The following is a 14061-nucleotide window of genomic DNA, read 5'->3' as shown; positions in this document are numbered from 1 at the left end:
AGAAAGCACTTGCCTTACGGCCCTTAGACGCAAGAGTATGAACGTGTGAGGCACTTGTGCTAAAGCCATACATATCCACCATCGTCTTTTATTATCACCAACTTTTGTCATCTGTTCACACCACACACACCTTTCACGGCATGGTCATGATTTTATTACTTGTATGTTCTTACCCGCCTTACCGCGAGGAATTTCATGGCCCTTATACAGCCGCTAATCACAATCATTTTCCACATCCCATGTCCCATGAACTGGCGCTCTTTGGCCATCGAATGGCCCTTGCGCCAAAAAACACCATATATCATCATCATCATTACTGACATGGAATGTCATCAATAACCCTTACGGAAGTGACCACTTTCCCGTAACGCTAAGCACACCCATATCAAATGAATATCACCCACAGGTCCCCAGATGGATCACTGACAAAGCTGATTGGGAACAGTTCTTGCAGATTAGTCACTTAAGTTGGACTGACCTATCTGGTTTAAACATAGATGCAGCTGTACAATAAGTTTAAACATAGATGCAGCTGTACAATAATTTTTTGCTTTTCTGACCGACGCTGCGATGAAATGCATCCTGCAAACTTCTGGACTGCCTGGCAAGCGACGTGTCCCATGGTGGAATACTGAATGTCGCAATGCACGCAAACAACAAAACAAAGCGTGGAGATTGCTACAGAACTCACCGACGGCAGAGAATCTTGAAAGTTTTAAGAAAATCAAGTCCCAAGGCAGGAGAATGCGCCGGCAGGCTAGGAGAGAAAGCTGGCTTAAGTTTTTATCAGGCATCACTTCATATGTACAAGAAACTAAAGTCTGGAACATGGTTCGCAAGGTAACAGGACGACACGCATCTTCACTACCTCTCGTAGACACACAAGGGGACACCTTGGAAGACCAGGCGAACTTCCTCGGTGCCCACTTCGAAGAGGTGTCTAGTTCGTCGCATTATACGGCAGCTTTTCAACGACACAAAGGAAAAATCGAAAAAGAGAAACTTCAGCGAAAATCCTCTACACATGAGTCGTACAACAACCCTTTCAGTTTGGCCGAGTTACAAGCATCGCTACATGTTTGCAATAAATCAGCTCCACGTTCGGACAGTATAGTATACGAAATATTAAAACAACTGCCTTCTGAAACACATAAAACCCTGCTTTCCCTGTATAACTCTATCTGGTTTTCCGGTGAAATCCCTTCTGCGTGGAAAGAAGCCATTATTATTCCGATTTTAAAGCAAGGATCCATCTTCCGTTAGTAGTTACAGGCCAATCGCACGTACAAGTTGCATGTGTAAACTTTTTGAAAAAATGATAAATCGCAGACTTGTACATTACCTTGAAACGAACAATCTGCTCGACCCATTCCAATGCGGGTTTCGAGAGGGTAGATCCACCACTCACCACCTCGTGCGTATCGAGGCACAGATCCGAGATGCCTTTGTCCACAAACAATACTTTCTTTCTGTGTTCCTCGACATCGAAAAGCCTATGATACGACATGGAGATTCGGAATATTATGGTGCATTCAGACGACGGACCGAATCCGGATTTGTCGTGGACGCGGACAGCTAATCCGCGGATGATCCGCCTGCAGGCGCATCCACACGACGGACGGTGTCCTAGGGGAAAACAACCGGATTACCCTCGACAGCAGATTCGGCGCTCACCTGCGCCCGCTGGCAGCAGACCGATTTGAGAGTATTCAACATGGATGCCCGCCAGAAGCGAAGCTTGGCTGCGATGTTTGTCGTGTTGTGACAAATGAACGAGTAGTGTTATTCTTTCAGGAAAAAAGGGAGTTGCTAGCAGGATATTCTTTCAACTACATTATTCCCCACTTGTAGAACTTCTAAACGTGTCTCCCGCCTTTTTTTTTTTTAGAAGGGGCACGTCGCCGGTTGCAGAAGTTGGAATATTTCACCACCATGACGGCTAAGAATCTCGCGTGTTAAGCGACGGCAGCGACATTTCCCGAACCACCAAAAGTGATTTCTGCATATTTAATCATTTGAGAACAAAGTCTCCGGAAACTAAGTAAACAATGCTCAAGCGTAGATGATGCCGACCAGTCATGCAGCTGTCCGCGAGCCATGGAGGACATGCCGCGAGCAGACGAAAAGTGTACTGGTTGCCACCGACCCCAAGCTATTCCGCTGAAGTACCGGCTCTCCTCCGCCAGAATCCCGATGTGAGAAACAGGTTGGGTTCATCCGTCCGCGAGCCGCGCGGACGAGTCGCGGACGAGGGGAATCGCTGATGTGAGGTCACGTGACGCGCCGTCCGTCCCGCCACATCGGGATTCGGTCCGTCGTCTGAATGCACCATTAAGAGACCTGTCCAATCTTGGTGTGCATGGCAGGATGTTTACTATTATGGAAAGCTACTTGTCCAATCGTACATTCTGTGTCCGTGTGGGCAGTGTTCTCTTCCAAACATTTGTCCAGGAAACAGGCGTGCCGCAAGGGGGTGTACTTAGTTGTACGTCCCACTCGCTCCATGTTGTTCATTGTTACTGTGTTAAATAAGTTGGACGATCGAAGGATCACGTTATAGTCGCAAACGCCTCCATTTTTCTACGCAGGCCTTGGTGCAAGAGTGCATCGTGTACACTTTTTCTTAACAAAATGAATTCCTTGCACCTATCCATCCCCCGCAATATGTTCTATTGTACATATGTCGACGACGTTCAGCTTGGCTTCAAGTCATGCAACTTGGCAATGTGTGAGCGGCAGGTTCAGTTAGGTTTAAACAAGGTCTCCAAATGGGCAGAGGAAAACGGATTCCGACTGAACCCACAAAAAAGCACGTGTGTCTTGTTCTCCCGAAAGAGAGGCATGCACTCAGAACCTGACATTGAACTGAACGGTCAATGTCTGTCTGTAAATGCGGAGCATAAATTCTTAGGCCTAATCTTGGACAACAAGTTGACCTTCGTACCTCACATCAAGTATTTAAAAACAAAATGTTTAAGAGCCATGAATGTTTTAAAAGTGTTGTCACGCACTACATGGGGTAGTGACAGGAAATGTTTAATTAACTTATATCAAAGCCTCGTACGCACACGCCTAGATGACGGTGCTATAATCTTTCAGTCGGCAACACCATCAGCCTTGAAAATTCTCGACCCTGTCCACCATCTAGGCATTCGCCTCTCTACGGGTGCTTTCCGCACCAGCCCTGTGGAGAGCCTGTACGTGGATTCGAATGAATGGTCGCTCCACCTACAAAGATGTTCCCTGTCCTTTTTGTATTTTTTGAAGGTGAAGGCAGACAAGAAACACCCTTCCCATTTCACAATAAATGATTTGTCTTGTTCCAGCTTGTTTGAGAACCGTCCTTCGCTTAGGCAGCCCTACACACTGCGTGTAAGGAGCCTGGCCGAAGAAACAGGTGTGCCCCTTGAACACAGTTTGATGGCTCCTGCAACATATCTGCCACCGTGGCAGTGGCAGCTTATATATAGACTGTGATGTCTCTTTTGTTGATGTCACAAAGCACGCACCACTTGCACACATACATACACACTTGCTAGAACAACAACATAAATACACATGCGTTCTTTACCGATGCGTCAAACACTTCTGTGTCATATGCTGCTTTAGGCCAATCCTTTTCCGAGGCCGGCGTTCTTAATCTTGATGCAAGCATTTTCACAGGAGAAGCTTACGCAATACTGGCGGTCGTAAAACACATTAAACAGGAAAAAGTACAAAAGGCGGTAATATACACAGATTCCCTGAGCGTGGTCAAAGCCCTGAAAACTCCTAAAAAACACAAGAACCCCGTGCTGGTGTCACTTTACTCACTTCTGTGCACACTGTACACATCAAAACAGCATGTCGTCTGCTGGGTTCCAGGGCACCGTGAAATACAAGGGAACGTTTTGGCCGACAATCTGGCTGCTTGCGCCAATGTCACTACTGAAAATGCATCAACACCAGTCCCTGCACTTGACTTAAAACCTTTTATAAAACGAAAGCTAAGGGGGTATCGGCAGAGCATGTGGGATAAACACACAGCTAATAAACTCCATGCTATTAAGCCGCAACTAGGTTATTGGCCGCCACTATCAAAATCACGACACACAGAAGTAATACTAACAAGGCTTAGAACAGGACATACACATTCTACACATTCATTTCTTCTGTCTACCGGTGATCCACCATATTGTGAGAGATGTGGAGAGCCCCTTACGGTTCTCCACATTCTCGTCCAGTGCAATGAGCTAGATGCTCTAAGAAAAAAAGCACTTTTTACTGCCCTACCGCCAGCAGCTCCCTCTACACCCTGGGATGCTCATCGGTAGGGATCCGCTTTTTAAACTGCAAACACTTTTCATGTTTTTAAAAGATGTGCAAAGCTTTCACCCGATATTTCGAGGTCATCCGTAGCACGACCTCTATAGAGTGGTCGTGGCTGCGGTGACTACATCTTCATCATGGTTTTATTATCATGACATTTTGCGATCCGCTATCACTACACATATGTCACGCCACTGTCATGATTTTATTACATTCATGTTTTAACCCGCGTTAGAGCGAGGAATTTTAAGGCCCCTTTACAGCCACGCACCATATCATTGCCCAGGTGAAAATTTCCTGTTGGTTTTCTGTTGGTTCCAGTATTGATGGTTTATTAGCACATTCCCCGTAGTTGATGGGACCAGTAGGTGATGGGACCAGTAGGTGATGGGACCAGTAGGTATTGGACCAGTAGGTAATGGAACCAGTAGCTGATGGAACCAGTCACTGAAACCAGTATCCGAAACCAGCAGCTACTGGTTTCAGCTCAGGGTTGCATACATGCAACAAAATTGTTACTCACCGAGATGGAGGACGCCCCCAATCAACAAGGTGGTGCCCAAACGAACTCAAATGCATGTTTCTGCCCAATTTAGCAACTTTAGGGTTACAAGCACATAACTTTTATGGCTATCCAGATGGTTGTGCCATTCGATTAGTCAGTGCTTATTGTAACTTGCACGTTCTACATTCCTGTGCCAAGTTAACAGCATGCATTGGGCGTTAAACAAACAGCCTTAGTGTTTAAGAATTTATTGTGCTTGATCGTCAAACATCTGCTTGCGCACTTTCGATTTCAGGAGATCTTGGATCTTCTCAGCCAGGATCCTGGGCAGATTTTTTTCCGTGTCAGCAGTGTTGACGTCTTTCTGCTGTCCCCAGTGCTTGAGTGTTTCTACAAACAGACGAGTCGATTTTGAGCATTAGACAACAAAAAGTAGTGATTGCGGCAACGACAACTGCCACACCATAGAGGCAGAGCTTGGGTTTGAGCACTAAAGCTCCGACATCACTGGATTAGGAATGTGCATGACTTAGTTTCACAAGCTCCACAAAACCCAAGTTGTCCTGTTCGGCAGCTGATGGCAGTTAAATTTGGTGCACAGTTTCATGTGCAACAGATTGTCAGTTGAGCATAGGAGCCTACCATGCACCCCATCAAATTTAACCCAAACTCAGAGATATCTTTCCATATTTCCAGTACAAAGTGCAACTTCTGTTCACCCTATATACCAAAATTTTGTTTTGACAACTCGCAAAGCAAACAGCATGAATTTCACTCTTTCATTTTCGTTCATGCTGCCAGGCTGTGTAAAGATGACTTCCTGCATGCGCTGTGGAAAACTATTCATGCTAGTTGTACCTGACACAACAAGAAGTTTCTCCGGTGTCAGCGGCTGCTTGGGCTGCTCCCCCAATGCTCTCTTCCTGGAGCCAACGGTCCCTGTGACGCTCCTAGATGCAAGAACGTTGCTTCCCCATATAGCGTGGGCAGCATCCTTCACCACCAAGGTAGCCTTCTTGTTCCCAAATATTTTTTTTGCACACACACCACTTATTGTTACGCCTTTCGTCAAATGGAACTGTGAAAAAGCAAAATAATGGAGGAAAATCCCTACTGTAAGGAGCAATGAAACAAAAAATGCTGCATGTTACTTCTGCTAAACATACAACAAAACTAACAAATTGTTTAACCAATGCACCTGGCACAACACAACGATGTAGCACATGAATAGTATGTACAGTCTATCACACTTGTCTATGGTGCACAAGTGGTGTGCTGCAAATCAAATGCAGTAAAATGTTATTGGTTACTCTGTTAGAGACAATGCTTTTGAGCCTGTGCGGTTCATCTAGTATATTCAACTGCACATGAATGCAAGAAGTATCAGTGAAATTGAGTATCTGCTTTAGAATTTTGCCATATTTCATCCACACAGCACTGCTCAGGTGCTCAAGACAGGTGTGATCAGCACTGTACACCTTGCTATTGCTGATAATAAAAAAGAAAAACTGTGTGCTGGTCCCAACGGTATTCATACTTCTCTCAAAAAGTACACTGAGTAAAACTGAAGACTTGAGCATGCTAAAAAAATAAAAATGGTAAACATGCTGCAAGCAAGAAGCTTTAAGAAAGCTTTCGTAATTAACTATACCACCTAGATCTATAGAGTAGCTGTGACTACCAATAGAAAAAAAAACGGTTAAGCATGAAAAGCAGCTGCAGACAGTGACATTAAATTTCGAGCAAATTACTTACAGAGCCATCTTCCATATAAATGAAATCTCCATTTGGGCCTGCAAGAAAGATATCAGGTCCTTGTCATGGCACAAAAAAAAAAAAATTATTGTCAGAATATCTGAGGTGACATCTGAGCTGACCTGGATGTGTAGTGTTCTTTTCTCCACCAACAGTGCTTGTCCTTTCCTCTGGTTCTACAGCAGTAGATGAGCACGGTGCTACGCAACATTTAGAATTATTCAAAAATGGCTTATCTTGGTGCACAACTTGCTCTAATTGAAACAAAGTTTACTGTCTATGAAACCAGAGCTGTTACTTACGGAGAACACGTTCACTGCAGGCCATGTTGTCCATAATCAACAGATCTAAAGTTACAAAGATATAGTGACAGTAACTGTCACTCCAGTTTTGAAATGCAGGGAAGTATTATAAAAGAAGCAAAGTACTCACTTCCGACGAAGCTTTCTCCTTCATCTGTCTCAGAATGTGCTGTAATAAAAATGATTCAGGTGTAAAAGTTTAGATTTCAACCCCTCAAGCCTGTTAAATCTGGATGCTTTTGTTTAAAGCTTCATGCTAGTCAGAGCGTGCCTTAGAGCATTGGCTGCTTCTAAAAGCTACGATGAGGTGCACATCTCCAAGTCAATTCACTTCGGACTTTCAAACCAAAAATCACAATGTAACATAGCGATAAACCATACCAAGGAAAAATTTTGTTCGTTCGAGGTTTTCTCGATTGGCTACTCTGTTTTACAGTTCAAACTTTACTTTCATCTATCCACCTCCACTTTCAAAGAACCAACATCATTTCATTATCATGGCACTAGCATCTTCTATATTACATACTGACTGAAGCTGCCATCTTACTGCAGAACAGCTGAACTTACACTCCAAAGTTAATTCATGCTGTGTTTGGCGGGCACTTTTTCAAAACAAATAAAAAGTGCAGCACTCTTTGAACTCGTTCGGCAAGTTCATCAAGTAAAGCCAAATCTCTATAACCTTTACTTTGCACATACTACTGAGCGAGTTGCTTAGACAAAATATGAATAAATAAATAATAAAAAAGCTGACTTCATTAAACAGGTCAAAGTATGCTATATTACTGTCCCAGTGAAATATGGAACTGATGCATTTACTCAAGAGCATAGGTGTATGCAGTTCTTATGGGGAAACAAACCTGACAACATGCCCCGACTGCAAGGCACCCGGTCTTGTTCTACTGCAACTGCATGTACACAAAAAAAGGGTGCACAAGTTTTTATGTAGCACATGAGTTGTCATGTAATCATTATACATGGAGCTTTTGTCAAGTAAATAATGCAGAGCAAAAAGCATTCTTACGCTTGAAAAGCTTGCTTTCAAGGGATCTCTGCAGGCTTGCAACCTGCTGCTTTAGAAACTGGTTGTCGTGCTGCAGCTCCTCAGCACGCAATTTCCACATGTCTCTGTCCTTCTCAAGCTCTTTAACCACCAGCGCCTTCGTTCTCGCCTTCCACACGTCTTTCTTCTTCTTCATTTGAAGAATTTCACTTTTTGGGCACAATTCATCACTATCGGAGGACCCGCTGTCCGACGGAGTGTCTGTCCCTTTCCTTGGCTGAAATTTCATCATGCAAAAAATGACTTCATGAATTCACTAGGATGGCTTGGTGGGCTAGTTGGTATTGCATCTTGAAGGCTACTGTGCACAATAGACAGGAACAACAGAAGCAACACAAGTATCGGCGCTTCACTTTGTGCTTTCTTCTGTTGTCCCTGTCTATTTATTGTGCCCTAGCTGTAGCCTTCAAGGGTCTCATGAGGGTTTTGCTTTCAGTAAAAAAAAATGCTTCTTTTATAGTACAGTGCACTAATGAAGACCATGGCACACTTACCTGTGCTCTAGGTTTACGCCCAGAGTGCGCTTTTTCCAGATTCTTTTTAAGAATTTCGTCATACATGTTTTTTTTAGCATTTGCTCTGTCGTTCTTTTGTTTCTGAAAGAAGTCGAAAGCACAATTACAGATGATGATCAATGCAAGACCAGCAAGTTTTCAGCCGTTTCAAAATGTAGGCAGCATAAATAGCAACCTTTCTTTCAGCCTTTTTTCTTTTTGTTTGGGACTCCACGAGCTCATCAGGATCATCATCTGACGTCGTTTCTTGCATAGGTATTTTTGGTATCACCAACCTCTTGGCCCGCATTTTCGCGCGGGCGTCATCTTCGCTTTCTGTAAGAAATTACGACTATAAAATTGGAACCGTAACATTTCACATACCACACATACCTGCCAGCATCAAGACTTGCGTGTTGTACAAACCAGTGTTTGTGTCATCCACGGGGTCTCGCCAGTACGCGCTGTAAACAAAGCGGTTGTCGTAGTCGCTGGTGTCTTTGGGATCAAACTTCTCGATGTCATGCACGTGAATGACGTGTAACCGTTTGTCGTGATCGTCCAGGAAACGAACAACAGCGTACATGGTAGTACTGATGATTTAACAAAGCCTTAAATGGCATCACACACACACCAATCTCTGAAAAAAATGTAGCAGTCGCGTGTCGCGCACGTGTCGTGTCCATTAAAAATAACACCATAACAACTCCTAGCGGCAAGACTGGGCAATACCAATAACTGCGTGCGGAACAAAATAAATAAATAAATACACCTATAAACAAATAAAAAATGCTTTAAATAAGCTTATAAACAGGTGTAAAAACTGTTCATGTTATAAACAATGTATAAACTTACTAAGATATAATTAAATAGATATGTGTTTTTGAAATCCGGGTTGCAATCCAACTAATTCAACGCCGTACAAGCCAATCCAAGTCGTTTGATTGTGTGAGATCATGGAGAATGTGCGAGTCCGAGCGAACTATGAGCGAACTGTCGTGATTGTGCGCGTGAACACAACGTGTGGCTTCATTACTTAGAAGGTTTTCGGTGAGTTTGCAGTGCGATATTTGCGTGGATCCGCACTGAGGGAGTATGCCTCGTAGAAAGGAATACCTAAACCCAGGCAGCGCCTCCGCCATCCCGTATTCAACGAAAACATATCTCGAAAGATCAGCCTCGAGCGTGCAACAATCACGTCGTGGACTGCAGCAGGACACAAATGTCGCTGGCGGGTCGACTGCTCCGACAGCACTTCGCGTACTGACGCAACCTCCGCAGACTGATGTTGAAGGCGACTGTGACTCTGAATCGGCACATGAAGCGGCCCCAAGTGACGAGCCGCAGCCTTCCGTTGGCGCAGAAATGACAGACGAGCCACAGGGAGATTTAGGGAGCTTCTCTAGTGACGATTTGCTGGCACTGACTGTCAATTTTGTCCTCGAATTTGGCATCCCTTGGAAGGGAGTCGAAGCACTCCAAAAGTTGATAATGCACATACTTGAACGACATGATATACCAGTTACTAAATATCTTTTCAAGAAGAGTGTCGGGGCAGAAATAAAAGCCGCCCGGTTACACTTCTACTGTGAAAACTGTATGACGCTCCTTGCCGTAACAAGTGGCGACCTTGCAGCGCGGAATGCAGTGCGGGTAACGTGCACCGTATGCGGGCAACGTAACAGTGGGCCGCAGATGCTACGCGATGGCCACTTTTTCATAACCCTGCCCATCGCAAAGTTGCTGTCTTCGTTACTTGCCGAGAATGATGCGAGCACTGCACTCCACGAAAGACTGAATTCAATAAACGAGAGTATGTCTGTCGACAAAGATGAAATGACAGACATAATAGATGGCACCTTATACAGGGCACTTAGGCGCGAATTGACATCAAAAAATGATATCACTCTCACTGTTAACAGTGATGGAAGCGCCGTGTTCAAGTCATCGAAGTTTTCTGTGTGGCCCGTTCAAGTGATGGTGAATGAACTCCCAGTGTACATGAGGCAGAAAAATGTGCTTGTGTCTGCTCTGTGGTATGGCCAGAAACATCCCGACATGACTCTCCTACTGAACGCATTTGTTGAACAAATGGACGGTTTGTCGACCAGTGGGATCACATGGAAGGCAGGCAACGAAACTGTGCATTCCAAGGTAATTTTTTTTTAATTATTAAAGCTGCTTGAACAACACGACTTCAAGACATTCTAGTTGTAAATGCTGCACTGAGCTACAATGCATAGACGAGGCTACATTGTTGTGCCAGCTAATTTCTTCCAGTCATGATGAAATCCAGGCCACTTGGGCATAATGACACCATGGAGGATGGCACACTAGTTCATCTTTGTGTGTATTCTTTTCTAGTGCGACTTTATCTCTAAATACTGTCAATTATCTAAGTGTCAAAGTGGTATTTACTGCATTGTGTTTACTGTAACTGTTACAACTTACGGAGATCATGTCCCTTTATGCAAAAGCATGAAAAGTGCTTCTTCTGAATGGATTGTTATCAATTGAAAACTGTTAATAACATCACCCGATCTTTTCCTTGTCCTCAATGTCTACTGCAATAATTGACTTGTGTCTGGCAAAGAAAACAAGCCCTCTATCCATTTCCTTTTTGTTGTACTTCATTGCAGAGGGTAGTTAGGGCTAACAGCTTCCTTTTTTGTCCTTGCTCATGCAGGTGTACTGCTTCAGCTGCAGCGCTGATGCACCAGCACGGGCAGCCATGCAGCACCTAACCCAGTTTAATGGGTATTATGGCTGTGGATGGTGCTTGCATCCAGGGGCAGCTGTGAATGGTTAGTAAAGATGTCGCATTACTGCATAACATGGAGTCAGATTTCTGACTAGATATGTTGATCAGAGTTTCTCTCTTTTTTAGCAATTTTTATGTAAACATTCACCTTGTTTAATGTATCTGGGGTTGCCATTTCTCATCTCAGAGGCAAAAATGTGCTTTATGTCGTAGCGATTCTATGTTTCCAAATTCTGGCACATAGTATGTTTTTCTAAATGTGTTCTAGAAGTAAATTCTCAGAAATATCACTGAAAACAAGTGTGCCATTTACAATCAAGCTTAGCTGTGCGAGATTTTACAAACTTCTAAATTTGTGAGGTTCTCTGTTTTTTTTTCTTACTATTGCCAAACAGGAACTGTCAAGTATCCTGTGGACACTGTTTCACCTGACAGGACAGCAGAAGGCACAAAGGAAATCATGGCCAAGGCTGCTGAAGCTGGAAGACCAGTACAGGGAGCAAAAGGCATCACGCCTTTGATTAATCTTCAGCACTTTAATATAATCTGGGGCTTTACTCCAGATTATATGCATTGTGTGCTTCTAGGTGTGGCACGGCAGATGACGGAGGACTGGCTCTCTAATGTAGGCGAGGAATATTACATTGGGGCACCACAAACTGTGGCAGTATTAGATCAACGTTTGTGCTCTATAAAGCCGCATAGCTGTATGCCACGACTTCCCCGCTCAGTTTCTCTGAGAAAGTATTGGAAAGCCTCGGAGTGGCAGCAATGGCTACTGTATTTTTCATTGCCTTGTCTGGAAGGCCTACTTCCACGGCAGTATCTTAAACATTTTGCATTGCTTGTGAAAGGTATTGCCCTTCTTCTGCAGGACACAGTGTCCCTCAGTGACATTTCTGTAAGCACAGACTGCTTGGTAAAGTTTGTTGTCGACATGCAGTTTCTCTATGGAGAAAAAAACATGACTTTCAATGTACATCAATTGTTGCACATGGCTCAGAGTGTTCTGAACCAAGGACCTCTTTGGGCACATTCATGTTTTGCTTTTGAGTCTAACATTGGCCAAATTAAGCAGCTGGTCACATCAGCAAAAGGTGCCCCACTGCAGATTGTAGAGCGCTTAATGATGGCCAGCAACTTCAGGTATCTAAAGGCTTCAGCTAGCCCTTGCACTCTGAAGTTTTTGACAAAAGCTGGCCCATCAAATAGTAAAGGTGGTTTACTGCTCAGCAAACCCCGAGCTGTGTCTGACCAGCTGCTTCACCTTGTGCAGGACCATGTTGGCAACATCGTTAGGGGCCGTGTCATGGAACATGACCGAGTGATTGTATCACCGGGTGTTCGGTTTCACAGTGAGCAGTACTCAAGGCCGAACAAAAGTGACAGCACTGTATTGCAAATATATTTGGGAACGTGCTTGAAGTTGAAGCACATTGTTTCTATTAGGGATTCGTCAGGAAATGTAAGGATTTTTGCACTGTCAAACAAATTCTTGTCACGTCGTGCATTTGGCACTGAGCACATAATGAAATCAGAGGATGCGAATTCCCAACAGCTAGTGGAGCTGTCTGCCAGTGTTGTCCCTTGCAACTATGTAGAGGTCAATAGAAAGTGTTTTTTTCAGAGAATTTCTTTGAAAATGCTCTCTGGTGGTTGTTAAAGGGACGCTTAAGAGCAACATTGAATTAGTTTCATCATTCTATAAAAAGGTCTCATCATATAAAAATCGCACCAATACCTTCTTATACCTACTTTTTGTACTTTTTGTCAGAAACACTTCACATCTGTAAAATTAGTTTTTTTTGTTCCTTGTGTGTTGTGGCTTTATTAATAATTCACTGCTGTCAGTGCGCATGTGCATGTGCACATTAGGTGGACATTTTAGGCATTCAAGCATCAGTTGCAGTTCAGTCCTTGCGTTAGCGTCAATTTATGTGTGCGTGTTTGCGTCCCTATGTGCAATGCTTCATAAAACATCATGGCTCACCAACTTGCCCATCAGTTCATAGTAATATAAATTTTACTCGGAGAATTTTAATATCGATGATTTCACCATAACAGGTTTCTTAATAGAAGAGAAAATCAAGTTCAAAGTATCATTTTAAAATTTCGAGTGGAAATCTCCACGTATGAATCTCCACGGAAATCTCCACAAATGACGTCACGGATTTCGAAGTCTATTTATCGTGTTTTGGTGTCGTTGTTCAACGAAATTTTCTCAGGCTTGGTATGTTAAATCTATTGGCCCCTTAGAGCTTGAGGCACTTCACTTTTACTGTTTAGGAACTATGTAGGCCTTAGTAGGCGGAGTCAAAATAAGTGACGTCACGGCAAATGGTGCGGGAATTTCATGGTGGTGTCGCCACGACATTTTCTTTTGTGCATTTTTTCACATATCGAGCTTCTCGCTGCAAACAACGTTTCTTTGGTATCCAGGGGTGCAACAGCTGCGCCAACTGTGCCAATTTGATACAATTCCCAATTGTTGCGCTGAGCTGCGCCAGAACCATTAAATTTGCTGGAATTGCACCACCCTGCGCCAAAATGCCCAGCCAGCCTCAAAATTTTCACAGGTGCGCTAATTTCGGTGAGAAATGCTAGCCACGTCGGCCACCTACAGTTTGCGCCATCAGTCAAAGCGTGCGAACTTTAACCAGCCCTACGCTCGCGAGACGCCATTGACCAGATAAAGTAACAATGCTTCGTGCCAATCGGTCCGCTGAGTGCAGCGGATACCGATCGGCGGGATGACAAAACTTCCAAGACAAAAATGCATTGCTGTAGCCCCCAACGCTTCGCGGGATATGTAAATTTCCTAGCCTGAAAATGCTGCTATAGCTTATTAGCACCTAAAGCTGGAAGCGTGTGCC

General features: G+C 43.9%; 2 protein-coding genes across 3 annotated transcripts; one reads left to right on the top strand and one right to left on the bottom strand.

Moving 5' to 3' along the window:
• Positions 1–5045: 5045 nt before the first annotated feature.
• Positions 5046–9152, bottom strand: LOC142769221 (BEN domain-containing protein 5-like). Its single transcript, XM_075872262.1, has 11 exons — positions 8821–9152; positions 8624–8763; positions 8428–8529; positions 7895–8150; positions 7731–7778; positions 7001–7039; positions 6871–6915; positions 6691–6768; positions 6569–6606; positions 5672–5891; positions 5046–5203 (listed from the first exon to the last, which is right to left on the bottom strand). The coding sequence occupies exons 1-11, from the start codon at positions 9011–9013 to the stop codon at positions 5061–5063; spliced, it is 1302 nt and encodes a 433-aa protein (XP_075728377.1). The 5' UTR covers positions 9014–9152; the 3' UTR covers positions 5046–5060.
• A 132-nt stretch (positions 9153–9284) lies between these two features.
• On the top strand, positions 9285–12917 carry LOC119174198 (uncharacterized). Of its 2 annotated transcripts, XM_037425023.2 has the most exons (3): positions 9285–10581; positions 11114–11231; positions 11584–12917. In XM_037425023.2, exons 1-3 carry the CDS (start codon positions 9523–9525, stop codon positions 12849–12851), a joined length of 2445 nt encoding a protein of 814 aa, XP_037280920.1. In that variant the 5' UTR covers positions 9285–9522; the 3' UTR covers positions 12852–12917. The 2 variants fall into 2 exon arrangements, with proteins under 2 accessions (XP_037280920.1, XP_075728376.1); XM_075872261.1 differs by lacking the exon at positions 11584–12917 and having other exon boundaries at positions 11114–11502.
• Positions 12918–14061: the final 1144 nt, after the last annotated feature.

Source organism: Rhipicephalus microplus, chromosome 8, assembly GCF_043290135.1.
Source record: "Rhipicephalus microplus isolate Deutch F79 chromosome 8, USDA_Rmic, whole genome shotgun sequence".
NCBI classification, from domain to species: domain Eukaryota; kingdom Metazoa; phylum Arthropoda; class Arachnida; order Ixodida; family Ixodidae; genus Rhipicephalus; species Rhipicephalus microplus.
Note: the sequence above shows the minus strand (reverse complement) of the source record. Positions and strands in the feature narration are given on the sequence as shown.

Bases quoted from the DNA above. Each gene is read 5' to 3' on its own strand.
- LOC119174198 (XM_037425023.2), top strand. From the start codon at position 9,523: ATGCCTCGTAGAAAGGAATACCTAAACCCAGGCAGCGCCTCCGCCATC. The intron at 10,582-11,113 runs GTAATTTTTTTT...TTGCTCATGCAG, and splicing joins ACGAAACTGTGCATTCCAAG to GTGTACTGCTTCAGCTGCAG. The intron at 11,232-11,583 runs GTTAGTAAAGAT...ATTGCCAAACAG, and splicing joins TCCAGGGGCAGCTGTGAATG to GAACTGTCAAGTATCCTGTG.
- LOC142769221 (XM_075872262.1), bottom strand. From the start codon at position 9,013: ATGTACGCTGTTGTTCGTTTCCTGGACGATCACGACAAACGGTTACAC. The intron at 8,151-8,427 runs GTAAGTGTGCCA...ATGAAATTTCAG, and splicing joins GGCGTAAACCTAGAGCACAG to CCAAGGAAAGGGACAGACAC. The intron at 5,892-6,568 runs GTAAGTAATTTG...GCTTTTTCACAG, and splicing joins TTTATATGGAAGATGGCTCT to TTCCATTTGACGAAAGGCGT.